General features: G+C 42.6%; 1 protein-coding gene and 1 long non-coding RNA gene across 3 annotated transcripts in view; one reads left to right on the top strand and one right to left on the bottom strand.

Annotated features, from left to right (window-relative positions):
• Positions 1 to 1,711: 1,711 nt before the first annotated feature.
• On the bottom strand, positions 1,712 to 6,680 carry styx (serine/threonine/tyrosine interacting protein). Its single transcript, XM_061814790.1, is given in 12 exon segments — positions 1,712 to 2,272; positions 2,357 to 2,447; positions 2,592 to 2,664; positions 4,464 to 4,514; positions 5,087 to 5,126; positions 5,206 to 5,242; positions 5,321 to 5,381; positions 5,450 to 5,547; positions 5,625 to 5,678; positions 6,093 to 6,125; positions 6,395 to 6,520; positions 6,522 to 6,680. Coding segments are annotated over 12 exon segments (789 nt in total). The 5' UTR covers positions 6,573 to 6,680; the 3' UTR covers positions 1,712 to 2,198.
• Positions 6,681 to 6,813: 133 nt separating this feature from the next.
• The window catches only part of LOC133498222 (uncharacterized), a 34,253-nt gene continuing 18,095 nt past the window's right edge, over positions 6,814 to 22,971 (top strand). Inside the window, exons 1-5 of one of the 2 annotated variants that reach the window (XR_009794244.1) lie at positions 6,814 to 6,942; positions 7,056 to 7,081; positions 7,573 to 7,631; positions 16,681 to 16,731; positions 18,007 to 19,663. This is a non-coding gene — a long non-coding RNA (uncharacterized LOC133498222). Of the gene's footprint in view, positions 6,943 to 7,055; positions 7,082 to 7,572; positions 7,632 to 16,680; positions 19,664 to 22,971 lie in introns of both variants that reach the window. The other variant, XR_009794243.1, reaches the window with a different exon arrangement.

Below are 22,971 nucleotides of genomic sequence, written 5' to 3'. Positions count from 1 at the left end.
TTACGTTTTTAAAGCGTCCAATAATTCACTAATAAATCATTGTCAGTGGCAAGGAACCAAAGAACCATTCATTGAACACTAAACTGTGCTGAAAACTGAATCATGATGGTATAAAACCCACAAGGTTTAAAAATCATTTTAAATAGCCAACATGAATTTATAGTGTGTATGACAGTCCTGAACGTTTTATACCCTTTGTGAGAGGGGGATGTGGATACAAAAATATTTGTACATTTTTTTTTTTTTTAGTCGGGCAAGGGAACATATTTAATGTAATTTATTGCCAAATATGCACAAAATAAAACCGGTAAAATACACCATAACCTAGTCTGATGTGTTGTACTTTTTGGGTTTGGAATTTATTCAATTTTCAGTGTTGTTGCAAAATATTAGGCCTGTTCTCAAATGATTATATTTTTGCAGTTTCCCCACTTTAAGAACATTGAAACAAATATCACCCAAGTGAAGTATAATGCTGTTTTAAAATTATATACTTGGAAAAAAATGTTCATTTATCTAGCCCCTTAACTCATTTATTGCAGCTAATCACGAAACTTGGTTAACCTTCACTGATCACACCCATGCCTGATTACTTCAGACCTGTTCAATCAAGAAATGACTTAAAACAGAATCTTCCCCAACAAAATAACATGACCCAAAGAAATTCCAGGGCAGTCAAGAAATAATTTATTATAAAGTACAATAAATCCTCTGTTCTCGAATGTCCCTGTTTTAAAATGAAAATTTCAAGATTTTTTTTGCTTGTTTTCGAATTAAAATAGGTAGTCGAACGCCCCCGACAAAACCCAGAAATAACACATTGCGTGCGGCCAAACCAGCTGACCCACGACGCGCTTTGTTGTGAATTCCCACGCCGCAGAAAAAAAAACCGGAATTGACGTAATGCGCGCGGCGCAAGCAGATGACCCACCCGCGACTCGTTTTGTCAATTCAAAACCCCCCCGGAAAAAACCCAGAAATGACATAACGTGCAACCAGCGCACTTGTTATTCTGTATAACGTAGCCTCTGTACACAGATGTGTCCCGGTAGTGACTGTTGTTTTTCTTATCGAAGATGACCGTATTACCCCCAATCATGGCTCCAAAGAAGGCAAGTTGCTTGTTTAAAAAAAGTTTACATGGCTGGGGCCCGAGTTGTTACAGATAGGGCAATGCACTCCCAGCCTACCGTACTCTACTACTACTACTAAAGCATACATTTTAAGCAAAAAAATAACTTAAAATTATTTTATTGTATAAACTATACATGCACTCCAACTATGTAGTTTATTATCAGGAAAAGCTAAAAAAAAAACAGCTTTAAAAAGCAATATTTTAGGCTGGGAACGTATTGTTTCTTTTTACATTCATTGTAATGGGAAACATCGATTGGGTTTTCGAACAAATCACTTCTCGAACCGTTTTCTGGAACGGATTGTGGTCAAGAACTGAGGCACGACTGTAATTGAAATTATCATTCAGGAAAAAGGTTACAAAAGCCATTTTTATAGCTTTAGTGGTGAACTGTCCCAAGGAGTGGTTGAGAAAGAGAACAGCAATGACTCCTTGCCTCAGTTAAAGTGCATGTTCATGACATGCACGGTTAGAATTTGAACCCCAAAATTTGGCCTAAAAACAAATAAGCCCATTTTGAGGAGAGCGAAAATAGGTGTAGCGACACCACTGCTCTAACGGAACATCAAGAAGATGGAACAAATTCCAAATGGGTTCAGTCAGACTTTTTATTATGCATCAATTAAATCCTATCCAACAACAAGCCAGATATTAGTTGTTAATCCTATGACACCAAAATAAAGGCATGAACTATCCATTTTCATCAACACGATGGACAACATCCCGGCCACTTTCCCTTTTCCCCGCCTGCCCCCCTTTTGGTCGTCTACACAAATTCAAGTATTGAAAGTCCATTATTGCAATACTGTCCCGCTGCAAATGCAAAAATGCTTTAAATACTATAAAACTGCAAAAAGTCTCCCATCAGTGCATTTAGCTCAAGAAAAAACAACAAAAAAAGTTATTAAATTTGCTCTTCCCCATTAGACCTTCACATCTCAGCCATGAGTGGTCCCCCCCCCCAACCCCTTACAAAAAGCATCAAATATCTACATTTTTAATCCCATTTAAAAAAAAAAAAAAAAAAAGTGCAATGCGCCACGTGGCTAAATGTAAGCAAGGCTCATCCATTTTGTGCTGCTGTGACCTGCATTGCTCCGAAGTCGTCGTCTTCCTCGAGGCTGCGCTTACGGCTTCCTGTTCAGAGACACGCCAGGAAGGCTTCGTCAAACTCACGCCAAACACCGTTTTGACATTCACACTCCTTGATTGTGTACAGACCTGGCATGCCGGCTTGTAAGAAGGAGCGGCCCAGCTGCATGGGCGACATCATTTTAATGGTCAGTTTGGCGAGGTAGATTGCTTCATACTCCTGCAAAAACAAAAACAAAAAACATCATCCAAGCTCAAGATTTTCCACGAATGAGCTGAAAATTTGATGAGTGTTTGACCTCAGTATTCTGTTGTACTCAAATGGATCGATACATATTGATACTTGCTAATTGTTGACGCTCACCTGAAGCTGATGCACAAATCCCAAATTGGGGTTAATGCAGAACCTCCTCTCCTGGATGTGGCTGAATGCATCCCTGAAGTGAACACAAAGGTTAGACTGGGCCACCAAAATGGTGATTGTGGGCCTGTTTTAAAGGAATACTCCACTGAACAATGAAAAGCCTTAATCCAATAGGTCATGTTGTATGTACTGTACCTTGAAAATTTGAGGTTAACCCGATATCAGTTAACGGTGTTTTGATGAGATTTTTATCGGCGTCGCCATTTTGGCGAGTCACACGACCTACTTGCGCGGATGTGACGCATTCTGTGCATGCATAAAGAAATCATGGCCGATTTGTAGTGTAATCACATGCAGTACTACCACCATCGGGTCGCAAAATTTTGCCAAATTCAAGGAAGGCTCGGTGGCATATTCTGCCCAGTAAGAAAAAGAAACACAAGGGCCACTGTCTTGAAATGGATGATTCTGAGTATGTTATTAATGAAAAAACGTCAGCCAATATGGGCCCATGTGTTTTTTCACCACAAAACATGATTTTGACATACAGCTTTTTGTAACTACCACCATGAAAATCCTCTCGAGGGATTTGTTTTCGAGACAAAGCAGGACGTGACGTAAAGGACAGCGGCGCCCCCAAGTGGGCTCGTTTGTTTCCGTTAGTTTTAACCTCCGGGAAGGTAGCTCGTTGTTCCTTCGTGTTAGCCAAAATGCCGGCTCATTGCATTGCTGGACATTGCTTGAACACTCTGGAGAATGGATTTACCCTTCATAAGTTTGCAAGAGACCCAGTTTTTTGTGAAAAATGGATTGCACAGGTACAGAGGACGAGAGTTTCGTGGGTTCCGAATGACAGGTAGGCGTGTATACAGCTACTAAAAAAAAATAAGTTTGGGGCGGACCACGCAGTCAGTCTCTCATAACATAAGATCTGCGTACGAAATATGTCGATGTGCGCGTCGGACGGGGTCCAGGTGACGTCACGGACGGGGTCCAGGTGACGTCACGGACGGAGGATGCAGCCAATAAGGCGACCACCTGGTTATCGTAGAATAACACTTCTGCAACTTTGCGCATGGATGACGCGCTCTCCGCTCACATTTTTTTGTATAGACATTGAAGTGAATAATGTTATATGTATTTTTCATTACAATATCTATTTTAGAATGTTTATAGGGATGACACTTGGGCTTTAAGATCCAGTGGATAGCATATGGTCGCCCTGAGCCATACGACATATGGACAGGTGAATGGGACATTTTAATTTCCTAGAATGTTGTATAAGTGACCATTTGAAAATGTAAACAAATTTTTTTACACAATGTGCTGCACAATATTTCCTACCTTCTTAAAGGGAACATTTTGACAAACCAACTTCTTATAGTAGTCTTGTTTTCATATGGTCTCTGTGGTGCGTCAGTAAATGCGAAATACAAATGATCGTCCTTGCGCTCCTGAGTTCAAGACGTTCTTTTTCCGAGAGGCTTGAAATCCTCTCATTCAAATTTCTCAAAACTATGTCACTAGTGACGATCTCTGCCTCCCGCCCGATCCAGCGCTATTCAACATAAACACGTGCGCTCTCACAACTCTGTCTTTGACACAGAGGCAACCAATCAAAGGAAAGGAACATAAACTTTGCTATTCTTGCACAATTAAACTTGGGATTTAAAAAAAAAAAACATGACTCCACAAATCTTCAGTAATCTAAACCAGCATTATGTAACGTGTCCACTCACCAGCCACAAGATGAAGTAAATATATGCAATCTTACATGGCTGTTAGCATGTTGAGAAAAATTACCAAATGGCAAAGAGTGTCATTTCAAAAACAAAAACAGTTTGAGAGCCAAAATGGAGGTCAAAGACTCACCTGTATTTCATTCCAAATGTTTCCATTATGTAGGCAATCACTAAGGCAGCACTGAAGGTGAGGGTGGGGTGGGAAGAGACATATTAAATTAATTTTTTTAATCCAACAAATATGAGAATATTTATTTATATTCAATATTCCAATGACCGCGCTAACGCTACCACCGCACTAACGGGGCCGGAAAAAGAAAAACCACCGGTAAAAATCACTAAGACACGGCAGTAACATGCTAGCGCAGCGCTAAGAGGGCCGGACCGGTAAAAGTCACTTCCTCGGCACATATATTCCACCGATCTCACTCTTACCTTTTTCGCTCGAGTGCCCCCTTGCGGCCGTTTGAAAAAAAATGCACAAATTAGCCGCATTACCGCATAAACCGCAGGGTTGAAAGCGTGAGAAAAAAAGTCGCGGTTTATATGCCGGAAATTACAGTAATTGTTGGTTCTCTAAAACGCCACCGAAGGTAATACAAAATAAATCAAATTATTAACTGTACAACCTTGAGGGCTTTCTCCTTTTGATAAGTGTGCTTTCATTCTTAAATGGCAACCACAAAACTTTATGCAGTCAAATGATATTACGAATGAATGCAGAACTGAACAAAAAAAAACCCTGTACCGTACCTTCTTGAGATTCCTGCATTACCGTGAACCAGTACCTTTCCTAAAACATAAGGGGCAATTTATTATTATTATTTTTACATTTTTTAAGGTTATGCTGCAATTTGAAAACATGCCCTCACCTCCTGTTGCTAAGCAGCCGTCAATAAATTCTTTAGTCTGTAGGCAGAAAACAAGCACCGAACATTAGACAACTTTGTCAGGTTGCCATGAGACCTGAATAGAGTCCTAACTCACTGTGGGAAAAAATCTGATGATATTTTCCACTGGATTGTCTGCAATATCCAACACAAGGTATCTGTAAAAATACACAAAGTGTCAAGACAGGAACGACAACGTGCTAAGGTATGAATTGACGATTGCTACCTGAACGTATGAGGGAAATTAGGTTTGATAAAATTGGCTTCAATGTCTTGGCGCACACACACGACGTGCGTGATGCCCTGTCTCTCCAGAACCTGCAGCTAACACCGCGAAAACAACAACATGTTAGTTTACATGTATTTCAGAAACGAATGCTACTGTGTAATAAATGAATTACCTTGCTTTTCATGGCAGCTGAGTATGGACCTAAAAACAGTCCTGGTAGTATTTCCTAACAAACACAAACAAGAGAGAGACGGGTAACATTTTGTTTGATTTTATTGTAATAAATTATTAAATATTTGAAGCCCAATAGACAAGCTAGTAACAACAGGAACACAGTAGTATACAAATTTGGCTCAAACACCGAGTTGACAATCTTTGTCTTTTAAACGTTTACCTACCGGTTCCAAATAATCGTAGAGTATACACACAAGGTCTTGTTTCCTAATGGCGAACGTTTCCTGTATTATGATTAAGTTAAAAAATCCACGATGGCCCGGTGTTGGATCTTGGCACGAATTAATTCAATTTCCTTTGTTTCCTACGGCAACATTTTCTTTCACATTCGTGCTGGAAAATCAAACCTACTTGAATAGCTATTCGCTAAAAGAGCATTAAAAACATTAATGACAGTTGAACATACCTGCATTTCACGTCTCATTGGATAAGCCCAGTCCTGTAAAACCAAAACAATTAAAATGACATTTAAAAACGTAGATTGAACGTGTTTTTGTCAATGGGAGCTACAGCCCTACGTGACGTAGCTAATGCTAACAAGCTAGGCTAGTTCACGTTAACTCAGAATTAGAAAGGCTTATTTGGCAAGAATGAACTGTGAAAATATGCGACATAATTAAAGACTGGTCGTCCCGCAAAAGCGACACCTTTGCACCCAGTTAATTTATTTTGTGTTTAGCTGAGGTTAGCCAGCCGTCCAGAACCCACCAGGAGCTCCTCCTTGGTGGCGGGCAGAGAGGGAAACTGGACCTTCGTCTCCTCGTCCATTCCGCTGAGGCGTTCGGCCACGTTCGCCAGGCTCGGCTCGACGCGTCGCAATTTGGCTGTGCTCTCTCCGGGCGGGGTTAGCTGGACAGTCGATGGAATTCGTCGCCAGCCTCCGCATGCATGTCCGCCATGCTGTTTCCCCAGTGACGCTCAGACGGGGTCACGTGACCACGCGCCAGCCGGCGGCCCGGTCGCGTGAGGTGAAAGACAAAGTAGAGAAACACTGCCACCTACAGGCAGATATTGGAACCGCACAGCAGCGACACCTAATTACAAAATGACTCTTGACGTCAAACTTGAAAGACAAGTGTTGCTTTCCCTTTTTTTTCATGATTTCTTTAACAAGTGTCATATAATTACTACGTACAGCGTGTTGGGTCGGTAATTTCAATCGACATCACTATAAAACAAAACTGTTCTGTAAATGTGCATTCTGTAAGCGATCATTTGAATAAAACGACTGAAAGGCAATAGGTATAATTTACACGGTGGGTCAAAAGAATTTGTTCAACTGCCTATTCACAGTTTGCTACTATTCACTAACCTCCATTTTCCTTCCTTCCTTCCTTCCTTGCATCCATCCTTCACCTATGTGCTGCAGTAGTCCCCTGAACTCGCTAGATAGAGGTAAGAGACCGCTTTTGAAGCACGCGCCACCTTCCCGTGTATCACGCTGCGTCCGCACTCAGCCTGCCATGCGGTGTCTGTGGGGAAGCCATGTTGGATGTTGACCGCTCGCGGAACTTTCTTTGCCACCCGTCTCTTACATCCATCTGTTTTCTGCGACACTTGTGCTTATCCGGGTGTGCTGGAGCCGAGGCTATCTGACTTTGGGGAAGTGGCGGGGTACATCTTGGACTGAAATTCAGGGAACATAGAAACAACCAACCATTCGCACTCGCATTCATCACAAAGAACAAGTTCCAGTTCTACAATTACTGACAAACAGATGTGACTCGCCGTCGTGACACTTGACCGGGCACGCCAGAAGTTCCAACAACCTGACCTCTCTTTCTTCAATTTTCTCTTCTTTTCCCCCCTTTCTTGTGGTTTGGCTGCATCATTCGTTTTCAGAAGTTTACAAAGTACTATGAGGTCCAATCAATATATTTGCCCAGCCCACAGGGGGAGAGAGACCGAAAGCGATCGAGCAGGAAATGATCAGCAGGAGGAAGTAGTAAGTAGCCTTATCATTTGGAATAATATTGCAATTACATCATTGTTTTCAATTTGAATCTATGTTAGCGTTTCTACGCGTATGTTAAGAATCAGTTGTCAACTAATTTTAAATACTGGGTGTGTAGCGGTCAGCATGGTGGATCAGCTGGTATAGTGTTGGCCTTACAGTTCTGAGGATCCGGGTTCGATCCCGGCCTCGCCTGTGTGGAGTTTGCATGTTCTCCCCGTGCCTGAATGGGTTTTCTCCGGGCACTCCGGTTTCCTACCACATCCCAAAATCATGCATTCATTTGAAGACTCTAATTTGCCCCTAGGTGTGATTGTGAGTGTAGCTGTTTGTCTCAATGTGCCATGCGATTGGCTGGCAACCAGTTCAGGGTGTACCCCGCCTCCTGCCCGTTGACAGCTGGCATAGGTTCCAGAATCCCCCTCGACCCTCGTGAGGATAAGCGGTAAAGAAAATGTATGTATGTATGTATGTATGTGTAGCTTCCACGCATCAAATAGATACATTCATTCACGGATTTTACCGAGCACCCTTTTCCTTTTGTCTCATTCAATATTGAAATTCAGTATACGTTTGACAGTTTCTAAAGAAGTTTCTGTCTTGTCTTTTTATTAAGCACTGGCAATGAGATGCATTCAATGCCTTTGCATTTGAATTAGATGTGGTATTTTGAGAAAAAAACAATGAAAACGACACAAGGAAATACGTCCGTTGTAACAGAAACACCCATCCATCCCTCCATTTTCTTCACCGCTTATCCTCACGAAGGTTCAAGGGTAGTGCGGGAGCCTATCCCAGCTGTCAACAGGCAGGAGGCGGGGTACACCCTGAACTGGTTGCCAGCCAATCGCATGGCACATTGAGACAAACAGCCGCACTCACAATCACACCTAGGGGCAATTTAGAGTGTCCAATTAATGTTGCATGTTTTTGGGTTCTGGGAGTGACCGGAGAAAACCCATGCAGGCACGGGGAGAACATGCAAACTCCACACAGGCGGGACCGGGATCGAACCCGGATCCTCAGAACTGTGAGGCCAACGCTTTACCAGCTGATCCACCGTGCCGCCCAGAACGGAAACTAAAGACCCACATTTACAATTTCTATCACTTCAAGTTCCAGCCTTACAACGGATGAGACCATTTTTTGTATATTTACACAATCTTCTAGCTCTTGAATATTCAAGGTTTCACTTCAAGTTAGATTCTTTCAAATCTATTTCACAATTATGGAATCATTTTGTCTGTTTATTTATTTATAAAGGACACCATTTAAGCGCAGCCACCATCATACATTTTATAATATACAGAAACATGACCCAGGCACTAATTCCGTGAAGGGGGAAGCCCATGGAGTCAGTCCTGCGCAATTTGTTCCTTCAATGCGATACAAAAGCTGGACTGCATTTTGGGAAGTGGTTGCAACTTAGGGCTAGCAATAACCACAGTAAACATAAACATTACTGTACCCAAAATGGCTAAGACACTGCATAATGATTTAATAGACAAATCTATTATTATTATTCCATCATCATGAATTGTTTTCCCATATTTCAGCATCGCACTGTGTTTTTAACCACACAGTTATCAAAAATGAGGTAGATATGACATCATCGTTCCACTGTAGTAACTGTATAGTAAAGGTGACTGTTAACCTTGTTTATTTATTTATTTATTTTTTTTTTTGACATCGCTTTGATGCCACGGCACCTTTAGCGTGCACCTATCTCAGCTAACTGGTGAGCTGGAGTGACGATCTGAATGATCCCCATGCTGAAAAATCTCCTTGTGATTAATGTGCATGCGTTACAAAACAGGGGAATTCTGGGTACATAGCGAATGCGTAATGGGAAATCCCCCGGTCTCATAGTTCCCCTTCTTCTACATAGAGGGAGCTAATATACGTTATATCCTAACCCTAACCTAACCTTAAAACAAAAATTGATAAAAAGACACACGTGCATGTACGTTTGCTGTGTTCGTCTTTCTGAGACGTCCATAGCGAGCATGAACACTTGGCGACAAGTTGTCGAATGGCACATGTTGAACCATGGATGGGGATGTTTCTGACTGGCTGGAAGGTTACAAAATCTACACGCATGCGCATTAATCACAAGGAGATTTTTCAGCACGGGGGATGGTTCAGATCGTCACACCGGGCCTGCGTAAAATGATACAACGGAGGAGGTTGGTGCTGATTTTTAATTGGACGTATGAAATAATAGTGCTGCTGATTTGTGGCCTCTTAATTGTGTTTACTGCTTTATTTTTTTTTGTGGGGGGGGGGCGTCCGTCCCCTGGCTGCCTGTGAGGAGGCGCGCCATAAATCCTGCCTCATTAAGGACACAGAACATTGAACGTCAAGCCCACTTATGAGCCTGGTCTGCTCAACAGAGCGTAGTTAGAAAATAAATCATGACTAACTTGATTGATTCACGGCCTCTTCTTTTTGCCCAAATCACCACGTACGCATCTCATAGGAATAACCCCGCCGATCCATCCACATGCATGCTAATAGCAGCACATCCATCCATCCATCCATCCATCCATCCATCCATCCATCCATCCACCATCCATCCATCCATCCATCCATCCATCCATCCATCCATCCATCCATCCATCCATCCATCCATCCATCCATCCATCCATCCTCCATCCATCCATCCATCCTACCTATCCTCACTAGTGTCCCCGAGCGTGCTGGAGCCTATCCCAGCTGACTCTGAGCGAGAGGCCGGGGTATACCCTGAACTGGTCGCACGGCAATCGCATGAATATTTTAAATATCAAAACCAAAATCGGAACCAGCCTTGTAAACAAACAATACAGTATGTGAAGCAGTGTGTCTGTACTCGTGGCAGAAAATGTAACATTTTGGGAGTACAAAGTCTCGATGTTTGATCACTCGCCCACTGCTGCCCAAAACCAAAAACCCCTAAAAAGCAGGCATGGGGAGATCACTCAAGCTCCTCGCAGTCAGCTCCCAGTGGGCCGCTAAGTTCAAACCCAGATCAAACCTCCAACTTTTTCTGGAGGTGATATAACGCGCTCGTCTTCACACCACTGCAGACGTGCTCATTTAATAATGACACCCCCACCCCTCCAACCCCCGTGAATAGTTTGTAGCAGGGCCAACGAAAATATATTTTGGAAATGGGTCAGTGTTTGGATAAATATCAGACCATCGTGGATGTTTTTCAAAGCCAGTTATTGATTGTGTTTGTGGTTTTGTATTCATATTTTATATGCCTTAAAGATTACTACGGTATTTATCTGTTGACAGTATTTGTTTGGAAGAAAAAGTGGTGCTCCCCAATGTTTATTTGGTACTTTATAAACAGGAGTAATGAGTTTCTTGCTTTTCAGTATTTATGTTGTTGTAATATAGAGTACGACATTTTCTTTCCATATTTTTTTTGAAATAACGATTAGGGATATTTTTCCCATTTTGTTTGTTAATTAGCAGAGATTAATGTTTTTCCTTTCTTCCTTTGCCATTTTTATTTCTGTTTAATAGTTTCATGCTGTTTTTCATTCTTCACAAAATGTATTTCATATTTAATACAAAATTGGTCACATTTTTTCATGATAACATTTGTTGCAGATTATTTTCTTTATCAACAATATTTTCAAACATTTCCTCCAGATTTTTGTATTTCTTCACAATATTTTGATAACATATACTCAAGATTAGTAGTGGTTTTCATTACAATACTAAAAAAATGTTCTTTGTTTCACAAAGTTTATTTTATATTTCATAGAGTTAATGGGCACAATATTAATTTTTATGACTAATTAAAGTTTGTGCTGTTTATGTTATACACAATATGTTTTTCTTCATCATTTCTACTTAATGCAGGGCTATGCTAACTTTTCCGTCTTCGGTTTTAAAAAATATTTTTTAAAAAACAAACACAGTTTTGTTCTCATATTTGTTCATTATGCTTAATATAAAGTAGCGATTGTATCACTTCCCTCTCCAATATACAATTAGTAAACAAATATTGTCAATTTTTTCATCGGTCACTCGGGTAGATACGATAGACCCCGATAAAGGTTGCCTAGCAACAATCGAGCGTATAACCCAACCGCGATAACAATCTGCATTAGGATTGTTTCAATCATGAAAAAAAAAAAAAAATTGAGTTTTGACTTTTAACAAATTGTTTACAACAAGACGCTGTGTTATGTGATTCAATTTCCACCATGTGGCATTTGATCGAAATCTCCGGTAATGAGCTCGACGCACCTTCCTCCAGCCAGACAGTGGAAGAGCAATCAATAATATATCAACTTTGTGTCAGATAAAGCGACACTGTTGGAATTTCAAGGATGTTTAATTAAAGACCCCCCGCCGAATGGCTCAGTTTCCAAACAAGCAATTAAGCACGCGCTAATTGAGAGGCGCATTAATTGATGCTCTTGCTGGAGCCTTTCATCTGGTTTCCATGGCGATTCCTCCTTAGCTACGGAAAAGCGACGCTGGAGTGTGCGAAGCTCATTTAGGAAGTGAATTAAATCCGTATAAAATGATAGGCATTAACCTTGAGGAGAAAACAAACGTCCACGAGGCTTTCATTTTGAGATTTTTTTTTTTTTTTGCTTGTAGGGATGTGTGTGTCTTGCTCGTGGGAACAATGAGGAGGAGCAAGGCATAAAGCAAGGCTAATCTAAATAAATTGGGATGGCCACGCTGCCATCCAGTGCAGCTGCTCCACACTCCAGCTTTTATTTATTTTTTTATTTTTTATTTTTTAACATTTCGGACTTCCCTGGAGCGATGAAAGAGATGGCTTCCGGTGTCGACTTTAATGGCGGCGCTTTGGGGATTCCGTGTTTATGTCCTACTTGATGTGTTTAAAAAAAAAAACACACACACACACATTTATGATGAAAATACAGTATAAGGAAAGAGATAATACATATTAGTTTATATTTAAACCAGAAAATATATCACTATTGTTTTTCTCAGTGTCCTTAAGATAGATTTACAACCCCGTCATCTTTATTTTTTTCCCCCTCAATCTGGAGCATTTTTGCCTCAAAATATTAAAAAAAAAAATCCATCTTTTCTCTAATTAGTATGAATTTCCTTCTCTAAAATTCTGATGTCATTTTGCAATAAAAAAAATTCTGAATTAGATTACATAGAATTTGGGAAAATCACTCAGACATTTGAAATTACTTTTTCATACAAACACCTTATGTTAGCCTGCATGACTTTCACATGATGATTAAGAACTTTTCATCCATCCATCCATTTCCTTTGCCGCTTATCCTCCCGAGGGTCACTGGAAATGCTGGAGCCTATCCCAGCTGTCAATGGGCAGGAGGCGGGGTACACCCTGAACTGGTTGCCAGCCAATTGCAGATTGACATGGAGACAGACAACAAAACACACTCACAATCACACCTCGGGGCAATTTAGAGTGTCCAATTAATGTTGCAAGTTTTTGGGATGTGGGAGGAAACCGGAGTGCCCGGAGAAAACTCATGCAGGCACGGGAAGAACATGCAAACTCCACACAGGTGGGGCCGGGATCGAACCCGGGTGCTCGAAACTGTGAGGCCAACGCTTACCACCTGCGCTACAGTGCCGCCAAGAACTTTTCAATTAATACTTAATACTTTTCTCATAACGCTATGACTTTTTTTTCCTATTTAGTGTGTTCTTAATATGCCACCACCCTACTTTAAATGGACAAACACTAGCAGAGTAAAAAGAGCAAGCATAAAATGTAAGAACAATGATTTCTTTATTACCCAGTTCTTATTTTACTTCCCTTTTCGTCCATTCTGTCTTGATCTCACCTCTCTATTTGTGTCATTTTATTTGATGCTCACATCCCACGCCCCAACCCCCCCTCCATCCCCACACTTTTTTTTTTTTCCCAATCCTCTGGAGGTCTTATTAAGAGACACACACAGTCCTCATGTTTTATTGCCTATGATAAAACCTTGCCACTGATCTCTCATTACTGAGCAGCTCTTTGGATATGAGCCCTACAACCTCAGATTAATATCGCCCGTAATGGGGCAAAAAAGCTAAACGCACGGTCGGAATGTGTCAGGAATCGTGCCGGGGTCCCCTTTGCATGAATAAGCCATTAGTGCAATCTGGGTCGGGGCGCATTGTGGGAGATGTAACGCGGGTGTCTGCGGGAACCGCGCTTTTCGGAGATTACAAGCCTTCCACGTGCAGACTTGTTCATGCGCATGAATATGCGCCGTCAATAGAGACGAGACGGCGTGCATTATTCAAGCGCGTGTGTCTTAAATGTTTGCGCGAATGTCTTACATGATGGATTTGAGTCACGGTCTATCTTTTACTTCTCTAGGGTCCAGCAGGCCACAGGCTTGGAAAAAAATACAGTTGGTTATCTTCCCACAATCTTTCATGCTGCATTTCTATTCCCTAAAGATTTGTGATTCATACATTTGTCGGCCAACCTTCCGCCAAGTGATTCACTTGAGTTTAGTGTTTCCATAATTAGGTTTTGCATGGGCAATATTGCAACAGCCAGACCTCATTGAGGCATGTAACTGTGATTTTGAAATGATAACTAACACCGATGGAAGTGAAAATGAAAATAAACCGTCGGTCACAGAAAGTTAACGTGTGGCCGCAACACATTTGAGGATGAGGATGAGGATGAAGCCTATCCCAGTGATTTATTTTGTTTTTTTAAATATGCATTAGACTCATTTGAGAACATCCATCCATCCATTGTCTTTGCCGCTTATCCTCACGAGGGTCGCGAGGAGTGCTGGAGCCTATCCCAGCTGTCAACGGGCAGGAGGCGTGTTACACCCTGAACTGGTTGCCAGCCAATCGCAGGGCACATCGAGACAAACAGCCACACTCACAATCACACCTAGGGGCAATTTAGAGTCTCCTCAGAACTGTGACGCCAAGGCTTTACCAGCTGAGCCACCGTGCCGCCCATTTTAGAACAATGCATATTAAAAAAAAAAAAAAGTCCGTCACGGAGAGGTTTACCGAAGTTTAACGTGTGGCCGCAACACGGTTCCGTGTACGTTGGAGTTGACTCCGTCTTGTTTTTTTTTTTTTTTTTTTTTTTTTAAATGTATATTTCTCAAATAAGCCAACTTGGCATTATAAATACTTCTTGGGAAATGCTACGGAGGAGCCGACTCGCTTATTCACTTTTTTTTCCCACAATCATAGTTCATGAATGCGAGTTTGTGTAAAACCAGGGGTCATTTATTTAAATATTGGTATTTGTATTGAATACTAGCTGAAAAGATCGATGGATTTAGCCCAGGGGTGTCAAACTCATTTTTGTCGCGGGCCACATTGTAGTTATGATTTCCCTTAGAGGGAAGTGATGGTGAAACCATAGAAATCCTGAATTGCCTCATCATATTTACACATGAAATTTATGAACTAGTTTTGGAATTAAAAAAAAATCAAGCGTAATGGTTTTTCAACCATTGTTCATGTTTGGCGACACAAAAATGCTTATAATATCTTAAGATTATTATTTATCATATATGACAATTTGAAATGTTGGGACATATTTTCTCAAGAATCTTGGATTTTGACACCGATTTGCCTTCGCGGGCCACATAAAATCGTGTAGTGGGCCTTGAGTTTGACACCTGTGGTGTAGCCGAACACGCTTTCATGTTCACGAGCCTTTTCCCCGTTGAGACCAGAACCAGCAAGGAAGTATTTGTACGCGTCCATACTTTTATACGCTTTCAAACTCTTCCGTGTAAATCTCGACGACTTACTCACCAGATCCATGTGTAGATCCAGTCAGCCAAGACAAGCGGAAACAAATTAACAGTCCAATTTCTTATCGGCGAAAACATCGACTTCGGAATTAAATATGGGTCCTCTATGCCAAGTGTCTGGCGTTTTTGCCATGTACTTTAGTTTATTATCACCTTCTAAATGTTTAACAGTATTAGATAAAACTCTGGGCATCGTGCTATAAGACATATTTTGGTTTTGTCTCAACGGACTTGGCATTGAACAATGCTTTGTTTGACCAGCAGTATGGCTATTCACGTGACTTCGGTGGCGTAGGTGCACGAGCTCTATTTACTGCTTAGTCGTGACTGGGGTAGGTGGGAAAAAAATGACAATTAAAAGAGCTGCGAAAAAAACCCAAAGTTTTTGAATGGTTGGCAAAATGTTATGGTGTAACTAGGGTGTCTCGACACCTCCACTTATGACGGTGGAAGGGTACAAAACCCACATCCCTAGCGGGCCCCAAATCCCTCTACAGCTTGAAAATGTTACAGTGCAAGCAGAGTTGTCTCTCACACACAAATTTCCTGGTGAAAAGATAAACCCCTTTAACCCCACGCCCCAGTTGTACCGTAACATTACAAAAGTCACACTTTACAGACGTTTATTGCGCAATGAGCCCTCTTACATCTTTCACACTCTTTCCCATCTCGGTTTTCCTCTCCGGTGGATGTGTTTTTCGAGCGCATTCCTACTCAAACGGAGCCCGACTCGGAGACCCTGCCCCCCCCCCCGTTCTCATCACCCTTGTTGACGCGCCGGCGTCTCCCTCAGTTATCAGCCATTTGCCCGCGCAGCTGCTCCTCTTTTGCTAATTAGCTTCTCAGCGTAAAGGGGGCACTTGGGCCGACAGCCTCTGCCAAATTCTTCCCAAGCAACAACGATTAGCGCACATCAAAGGCAACCTGTTGCAAGGGGACGGCAAATATTGAAGCCATTAGCTAACTGTGCTTATTGGGGAGTTGAAATAGTGTTTTTGGTTCATTCACTCATCTGCATTTGGGGAGAGCCGTCGATAGGGCTGTTTTTGTGCATCTTTTGGATAATATCACTGTATTAGTATATAGTATAGTGTTGCTCTTTTGGCTAGAGAAAGAGTTCAAATGAGCACAGGTGACAGGAGATTGGGATTTCTCAATTTAAAGTTTTCGGAAAATTACCCGTCTAAATTCATACAAAAATTGGAATTCAAATGAGAAGTGACCAATTTTCATTAGATTTTTCAATTACCTTCAAATCTTTAAAACTTTTTTTTTGACAGGCATGCTTGAAACAAAAAATCAATGAGATGATTCCAAAGAATTGACGCTAGGTAAGTAGGTAACCCCTTATTGTTTCCTCTCCATATCAGTCATGCTGTTTCAAAAGTCGAGTAGTTTTAATTTTAGACATATTTTTCCATCCATCCAGTTTCTTCGCCGCTTATCCTCACCAGGGTTGCGGGGAGTGCTGGAGCCTATCCCAGCTGTCAATGGGCAGTAGGCAGGGTGCACCCTGAACTGATTGCCAGCCAATCGCAGGGCACATCGAGACAAACAGCCGCACTCACAATCACCCCTAGGGGCGATTTAGAGTGTCCAATTAATGTTGCATATTTTTGGGATGTGGGAGGAAACCGGAGAGCCCGGAGAAAACCCATCCAGGCACGGGGAGAATATGCAAACTCCACACAGGCGGGTCCGGGATTGAACTCGGGACCTCTGAACTGTGAGGCCAACGCTTTACCAGCTGAGCTGTGCCGCCCAGACATATGTTTCAGTGGATGAATTTCATTTGTACTAATACGAAAGTTAAGATAAGATATCATGGTGTTGACAGTTCTATTATGTAATGGAAAACATATAAATTGCAATTGTAAGACGAGATTCCATGTAAAGTTAAAAACCATTTACCAAATTGAAGGTTGGCTATTAATAAAGAACATATACTGTATAAAGTTAACACAATCCAAGCTATAACAACTAGATTTCATTTCACAACATGGTTTTGCAATCTCCCATTTGTGTCATGAGAGCCAACTAATCTGTCAGAAATGTTCATTCCAAAAAACCCCAGAGTGTTACGAGAACAGGGTAAAAACATGTACAGTCAGTACAAAACTACAGTAAATATAATAAAGAGGGTGGTTAAGGTCAAATCAAAGTAAATTCCATGGTCTGGAAATTGGTTCTGGAAGTGTGAAGGAAGTTTTTCTGTGCAGAACGTGGTTTCCTGGGTTTTCCGGGGTGATGAGTGAATGAGATCCTGGCTCAGCTGTTCTGTGCTTATTTATTGCCTAGTTACCGATGCAATCAGTGTCAGAATGGCCGACAATCATACATTCAAAATGCTACATCGTGACCCAGTCAAAGTTATGACTTATCACATTTGCCTGTTCCTGTGCCTGTGGGCGTTGGGGATTCTGCTACAAAGTCAACATGGTGTGAATTTCTCCAGTTCCCCTGTGACCAGTGTGTTAAGACATCAGTGCTGGGATAGGGTCCAGCATTCCCGCAATCCTTGTGAGGATAAGAGTCTTGGAAAATGGATGGATGGATGGATGGATGGATGGATGAAATCACAGCATTTCCTGACTTGCTATCTGTAGATTACGGAACATTGCATCACTTTAGCCCAAGACGACGTCACTATCTTCAAAGCCTGACCCTCTTGAATGTGAAAGGAACTGCTCTGCATCCTTGTCAAGAACCTCCGGTACGGGGGCGGAGGCAAATGCAGGACTTCGAGGCAGAGGCATAATGTTCAACGTAGTTTATGCCGGAAACTAGGTCAGACACGGTGTAGCAGTCCGACAAGGCAGAGGCACAGAAATGTGAGGCTAGGCGGGATCCAAGAGACATGCAGCAAGGGTTCGATGACTCTGAAGCAAACTAACTAACTCAACCGTTCAGGATTAAACAAAAGGGCACAGAATCAGTGTGACTTGGGTTACTCTAACTTACGCATAGAAGCGGAGAGTCCCACAGGCAGTGAATGCAACTCACTAACACACAGCAACAAACTGGCAAACACCTGTGACAAAAACTGCAACTTAAATGCCTGTCTAATTAGAGTCTGCATATGAAACAGCTGTGACCGGTGACAGGTTTCACCGCCCAGAACAGTGGCGTGGCCACGCCCCTCTTGGCGGTGACCAAGCCTTGCTCATGACAATCCTGGCTTCCAAATGATCTTGTGGTTCAATGTTTTGCACTTGGGTCCTTAAACACCCTCACCACATAGGACAGTGGTCCCTATTCTTACGTGTGCCGCAATTTCTGGGTTTTTACGGGGAGTGTGAAGAACTATATTTATAATATGATACTGCATGTACTCTACCTACGGCTAAAAAGAGAAGCGCGCAGTATCTGTCACTGAAATAAACGAGTGCAGTCAAGGAATGCCAAGAGCCTCTCAAATATGCACAACCTTTCCTATATTTATCACCCGTTTCCTCTCTTTGAATTATTATACAGTAATATAGCTGCAGCGGCCAGGGCAGTATCCATCTCCCTTGACAACTGTGACATGCTGTTTGTGCTTCCATAACAACAACAAAAAAATGCGGTCGTATTTATGATGCTTCAAAACATTGCATCAAATAAGAATGACAGGGGTAGCAGTTTTTCCACTGCCGCGAGTTGCTACGTGGTCAAAGGTCACTTGTTAGGTTTGTGGGTGTAAGTCGCCAACTCTAATTTGTTCGACGTTGTTCAATTTAGTCACGTTTGTTTGGAATGGAACAATTCACTTTCTTTGTAATGGGAATAATGGGAATAGTTGATGAAGCGAACATTTTGCACGTCAACTCGCATCACGGTATAAATTGTTTCCATTTGGATTAAAATCGTGCAGTTGAGTGTTTAGTACCGGTAGACGGCGGGCTGTTTTATTCCAGTGTTTCTCCTTCCCTCCTGCTTCTGGCCTGCTGTCAGTTGGCTGCAAGCAGGCAGTGATGCAGCAAATCATTAACACGCTTTGACACGCCGCTTTGGGCGAAGGCTCGCTCGCCAAGCTTTGACTGACAAGCGGCGCGTCGGGGTCTCAAATGGCGATGCTCTCGTCTTTTTTCTGCTCTTGTACCGCACGCTTTCGCCGCTTTGTTTTTGCTCGGGTTTGGCCTCTGCTCCTGTTTTGCTACAGAAGGACGCCGGCGAAGAACATACTGAGAGCTGTGAGCCCTCCTCGACAAACAAACCCACGCTCCCTGTGGCCCTCCCCGATGCCTCCTGTTTCCCTTTTATGCCCTATCCTTCCCTTTGCAGGTATTGTTGATGGTTTTGTCGTTCTTCTTTATTCTAAACAGTCACGATAATGTGTCACTTTGTAAAACGCCAAAGAGCTCATCTTCATTATGTGGCGCAATATCCGCGAAGCTGGAAGCTAACGCAAACTGCCTTCTGACTAATAAAAGTGATCAAACAAGCGCATACCGGAGGCTTTAATTAGTCCTGCAGCCTCAGCACAATAAAAACTCTAGAAGCTGAAGACTTAATTAGACGTGTTGTCGTATTTACTGTCGCCCACTCGTCCACCGCCACCTGAGATTCTCTTGATTGCGGATGGATCAGAGTAATGGAGGGGGTGTGCAATTCCACCATGACTTTCTATTCCGCCAGCACTGTCATATAGGCCACATAGCCCTAGCGGCATCCTTGGAAAAAAAAAAAAAAAAAGCATATAGCACACTACACAGCATTCAGTCCGTCTCCAACAGTTCCTCAGGGATGTCCTGGCAACTGTATAAGTAAAAAAAAAAAAAAAGTATAAAAACATACATTCAGTACATACATTTCAGCTACAAACTTTTCTTTTTCATCCACAGGAATATTGAAAATGACAGTTAAGTATTGTTACAAAAGGCAGTATTTAATACTTTATATACTGTATTTACAGCGACACGGTGGATCAACTGTAAAACGTTGGCCTCACAGTTCTGATGTGCACGGTTCGATCCTGGCCCCACCTCTGTGGAGTTTCCAGTTTCCTCCCACATCCCAAAAAACATGCAACATTGTGAGTTTGTCTCGATGTGCCCTGCGATTGGCTGGTAACTAGTTCTGGGTGTACCCCGCCTTCTGCCCGTTGACAGCTGGGGTAGGCTCCAGCACTCCTGTGGCCCTTGTGAGGATAAGCGTCTCTGAAAATGGATGGAGGGATATGCTGTATTTATATCGCTTGGTGGCAGTGCAGCAACTGTTCTGATCCATTCTCACTTAAAATCCAAAAATGTATTTTTAGAGTGGGTGGAAGCTTGTGTGCATTTTGATCCATTAGTTGCTACATCATGCAACTGTCATGTCATGTCATCATCCAAGCCGCTTATCCTCACAAGGATTGTGGGAAAACCAGAGCCTATCCCAGCTACGTAGCTTTAGGTGATAAGCAAACTACACCCTGAACTGGTCGCCAGTCAGATATCGACACCATCACTGAGCAGGAATCGATCCAACGCTACCCGCACCAAAGGCAGGCGTGTGTATCACTACACCATCAGTGACTCGCATCGTGCAACCGCGATTAAAATTTTAAAAACTTGTGGCCGACTGATTGGCCACTCATGAAAACAAACCCAGCACACAATGCAACAGTTTAGCCGGATTGGGCCGAGTCACTTGATGTTTGGCAGCGTTTAGGAGATTGCAGTTTTCAGGAAAGCCTCATTCCTCATCATTGCTGTTTGTTTGTGGGTCAACCTGTCCCGTTCAGCTCCTGCATGTAACAGGGAAGTTTGAAATACTCCCTCTGTTTCATCCATCCATCCATTTTCATAACCGCTTATCCTCACAAGAGTTGCGGGGAGTGCTGGAGCCTATCCCAATTGCCAATCAATATCAGAGCACATCTAGACAAACAGCTGCACTCACAATCACACCTAGGGGCTATTTAGAGTGTCCAATTAATGTTGCATGTTTTTGGGATGTGGGAGGAAACCGGAGCGCCCGGAGAAAACCTGCACAGGCACGGGGAGAACATGCAAACTCCACACAGGCGGGTCCGGGATCGTACCCGGGTCTTCAGAACTGTGAGGCCAAAGCTTTACCAGCTCCTATGTGGTGCATTAAAAGTGGGGAGACTGAAGGGGGTGATGCGAGGTGGCGACGATGACCCGATATGTAGAGTGTGATTAAAGAAAAAAACGTGGAGAGTTTGTAGTTTTAGTGTGTATTCATCTGAATGACGGGTCGATTGCAGTGTGTTTTTGTCAGCTGTTTGTGGTATTATTTTGTATGGTTGCTTGAAAATAGTCACACCCCAACCTGATAGAGTACATTATAAATTCTCCCAAGATCAGATGCGTGCATTTGTTTGTTTGCATTGGTATTCATGTGTCACTGGTGAGCAATCACAGCACTTGTGCGTGATAAAATGGACAATCAGCGTTGTTTTCTCACCGCCGCGCTTCTTGTAATCAGCGGGCTGCTGAAGCGACGGTAGAGGACTCTTGTCACGGAGACTCGTTGCCAAGTGTCTGTTTGCTTCGCCTCTCGCTTGTGGCACTGGCGGCTCCTGACTCGCGCGGCCAGTCTCTCGGAGTTGATCACCTACTCAGGACTGGCGCACCGCGGCTTCCTCGTAGTGTACGCCGAAAGACGCAATAAAGACTCGGAGAATGCGTGCTAATCAGGGAAATCATTGTCGTGCCCCTTCGAGGTCACGAGAGAGAAAGTGTCGTGAATCCAAACACTTTGAGCTGTGGTCGTAATCATTACGATTTGCTCGCTGTACTCTCCTGTTGTGACAATATTTTCTATATTAATGTACGAGAATAAACACTAGGAAACGCTGACAGTTTTCCATTTCAACGGGAGCCGCCCTGTGACCACAAACATAGAGTTTAGAGTTACTCGAAACAGGGATTACACAAATAACTTGCTCATAAGATTAACATTACCCATCCATCCATTTTCTTGGCCGCTTATCCTCACAAGGGTTAGGGTTAGCCGATCCCATCTATCGACGGGCAGGAGGCGGGGTACACCTTGAACTGGTTGCCAGCCAATCGCAGGGTACATAGATCCAAACAGTCGCACTCACAATCACACCTAGGGGCAATTTTGTGTCTCATTAGTGTTGCATGTTTTTGGGATGTGTGAGGAAACCTGGAGAAAACCCACACAGAGGCGGGGAGAACATGCAAAATCCTCACAGGCCAGGCCAGGATTTGAAACCCGGTCCTCAGAACTGCGAGGCCAACGCTTTCCAGCTGATTCACTGTGGCGCCTATCACGGAACCATATTTGTTCATTTCAAGCTGGAATCATCAGTAAGACAGAGTTCCAAATGCCATTGATCAGCTAAGAAGAATTATGCAAGATATTGATGCCATAAAAATGTCTTTAAAAATATTCTTCTATAAGAATATGGAGACCTTATTTTTGTGACATTTTTGGCATTTTTATACGCATTTTGCATTTCTTTCACTAACCTGCGTGAGTCCACGTCAGAAGGGCGTGGCCAGGCCACAAGTCCCTCACTTGCCCCTTTACACATGTGACACATTTTCAATATGTAAAAAAAAATTACAGGTTTGTAATATTCATGAGAATGCCTCTCAGCAAAAAGACGACTG

This window comes from Syngnathoides biaculeatus, chromosome 3, assembly GCF_019802595.1.
Source record: "Syngnathoides biaculeatus isolate LvHL_M chromosome 3, ASM1980259v1, whole genome shotgun sequence".
NCBI lineage: Eukaryota > Metazoa > Chordata > Actinopteri > Syngnathiformes > Syngnathidae > Syngnathoides > Syngnathoides biaculeatus.
This window is presented reverse-complemented; position numbering and strand designations above follow the sequence as displayed.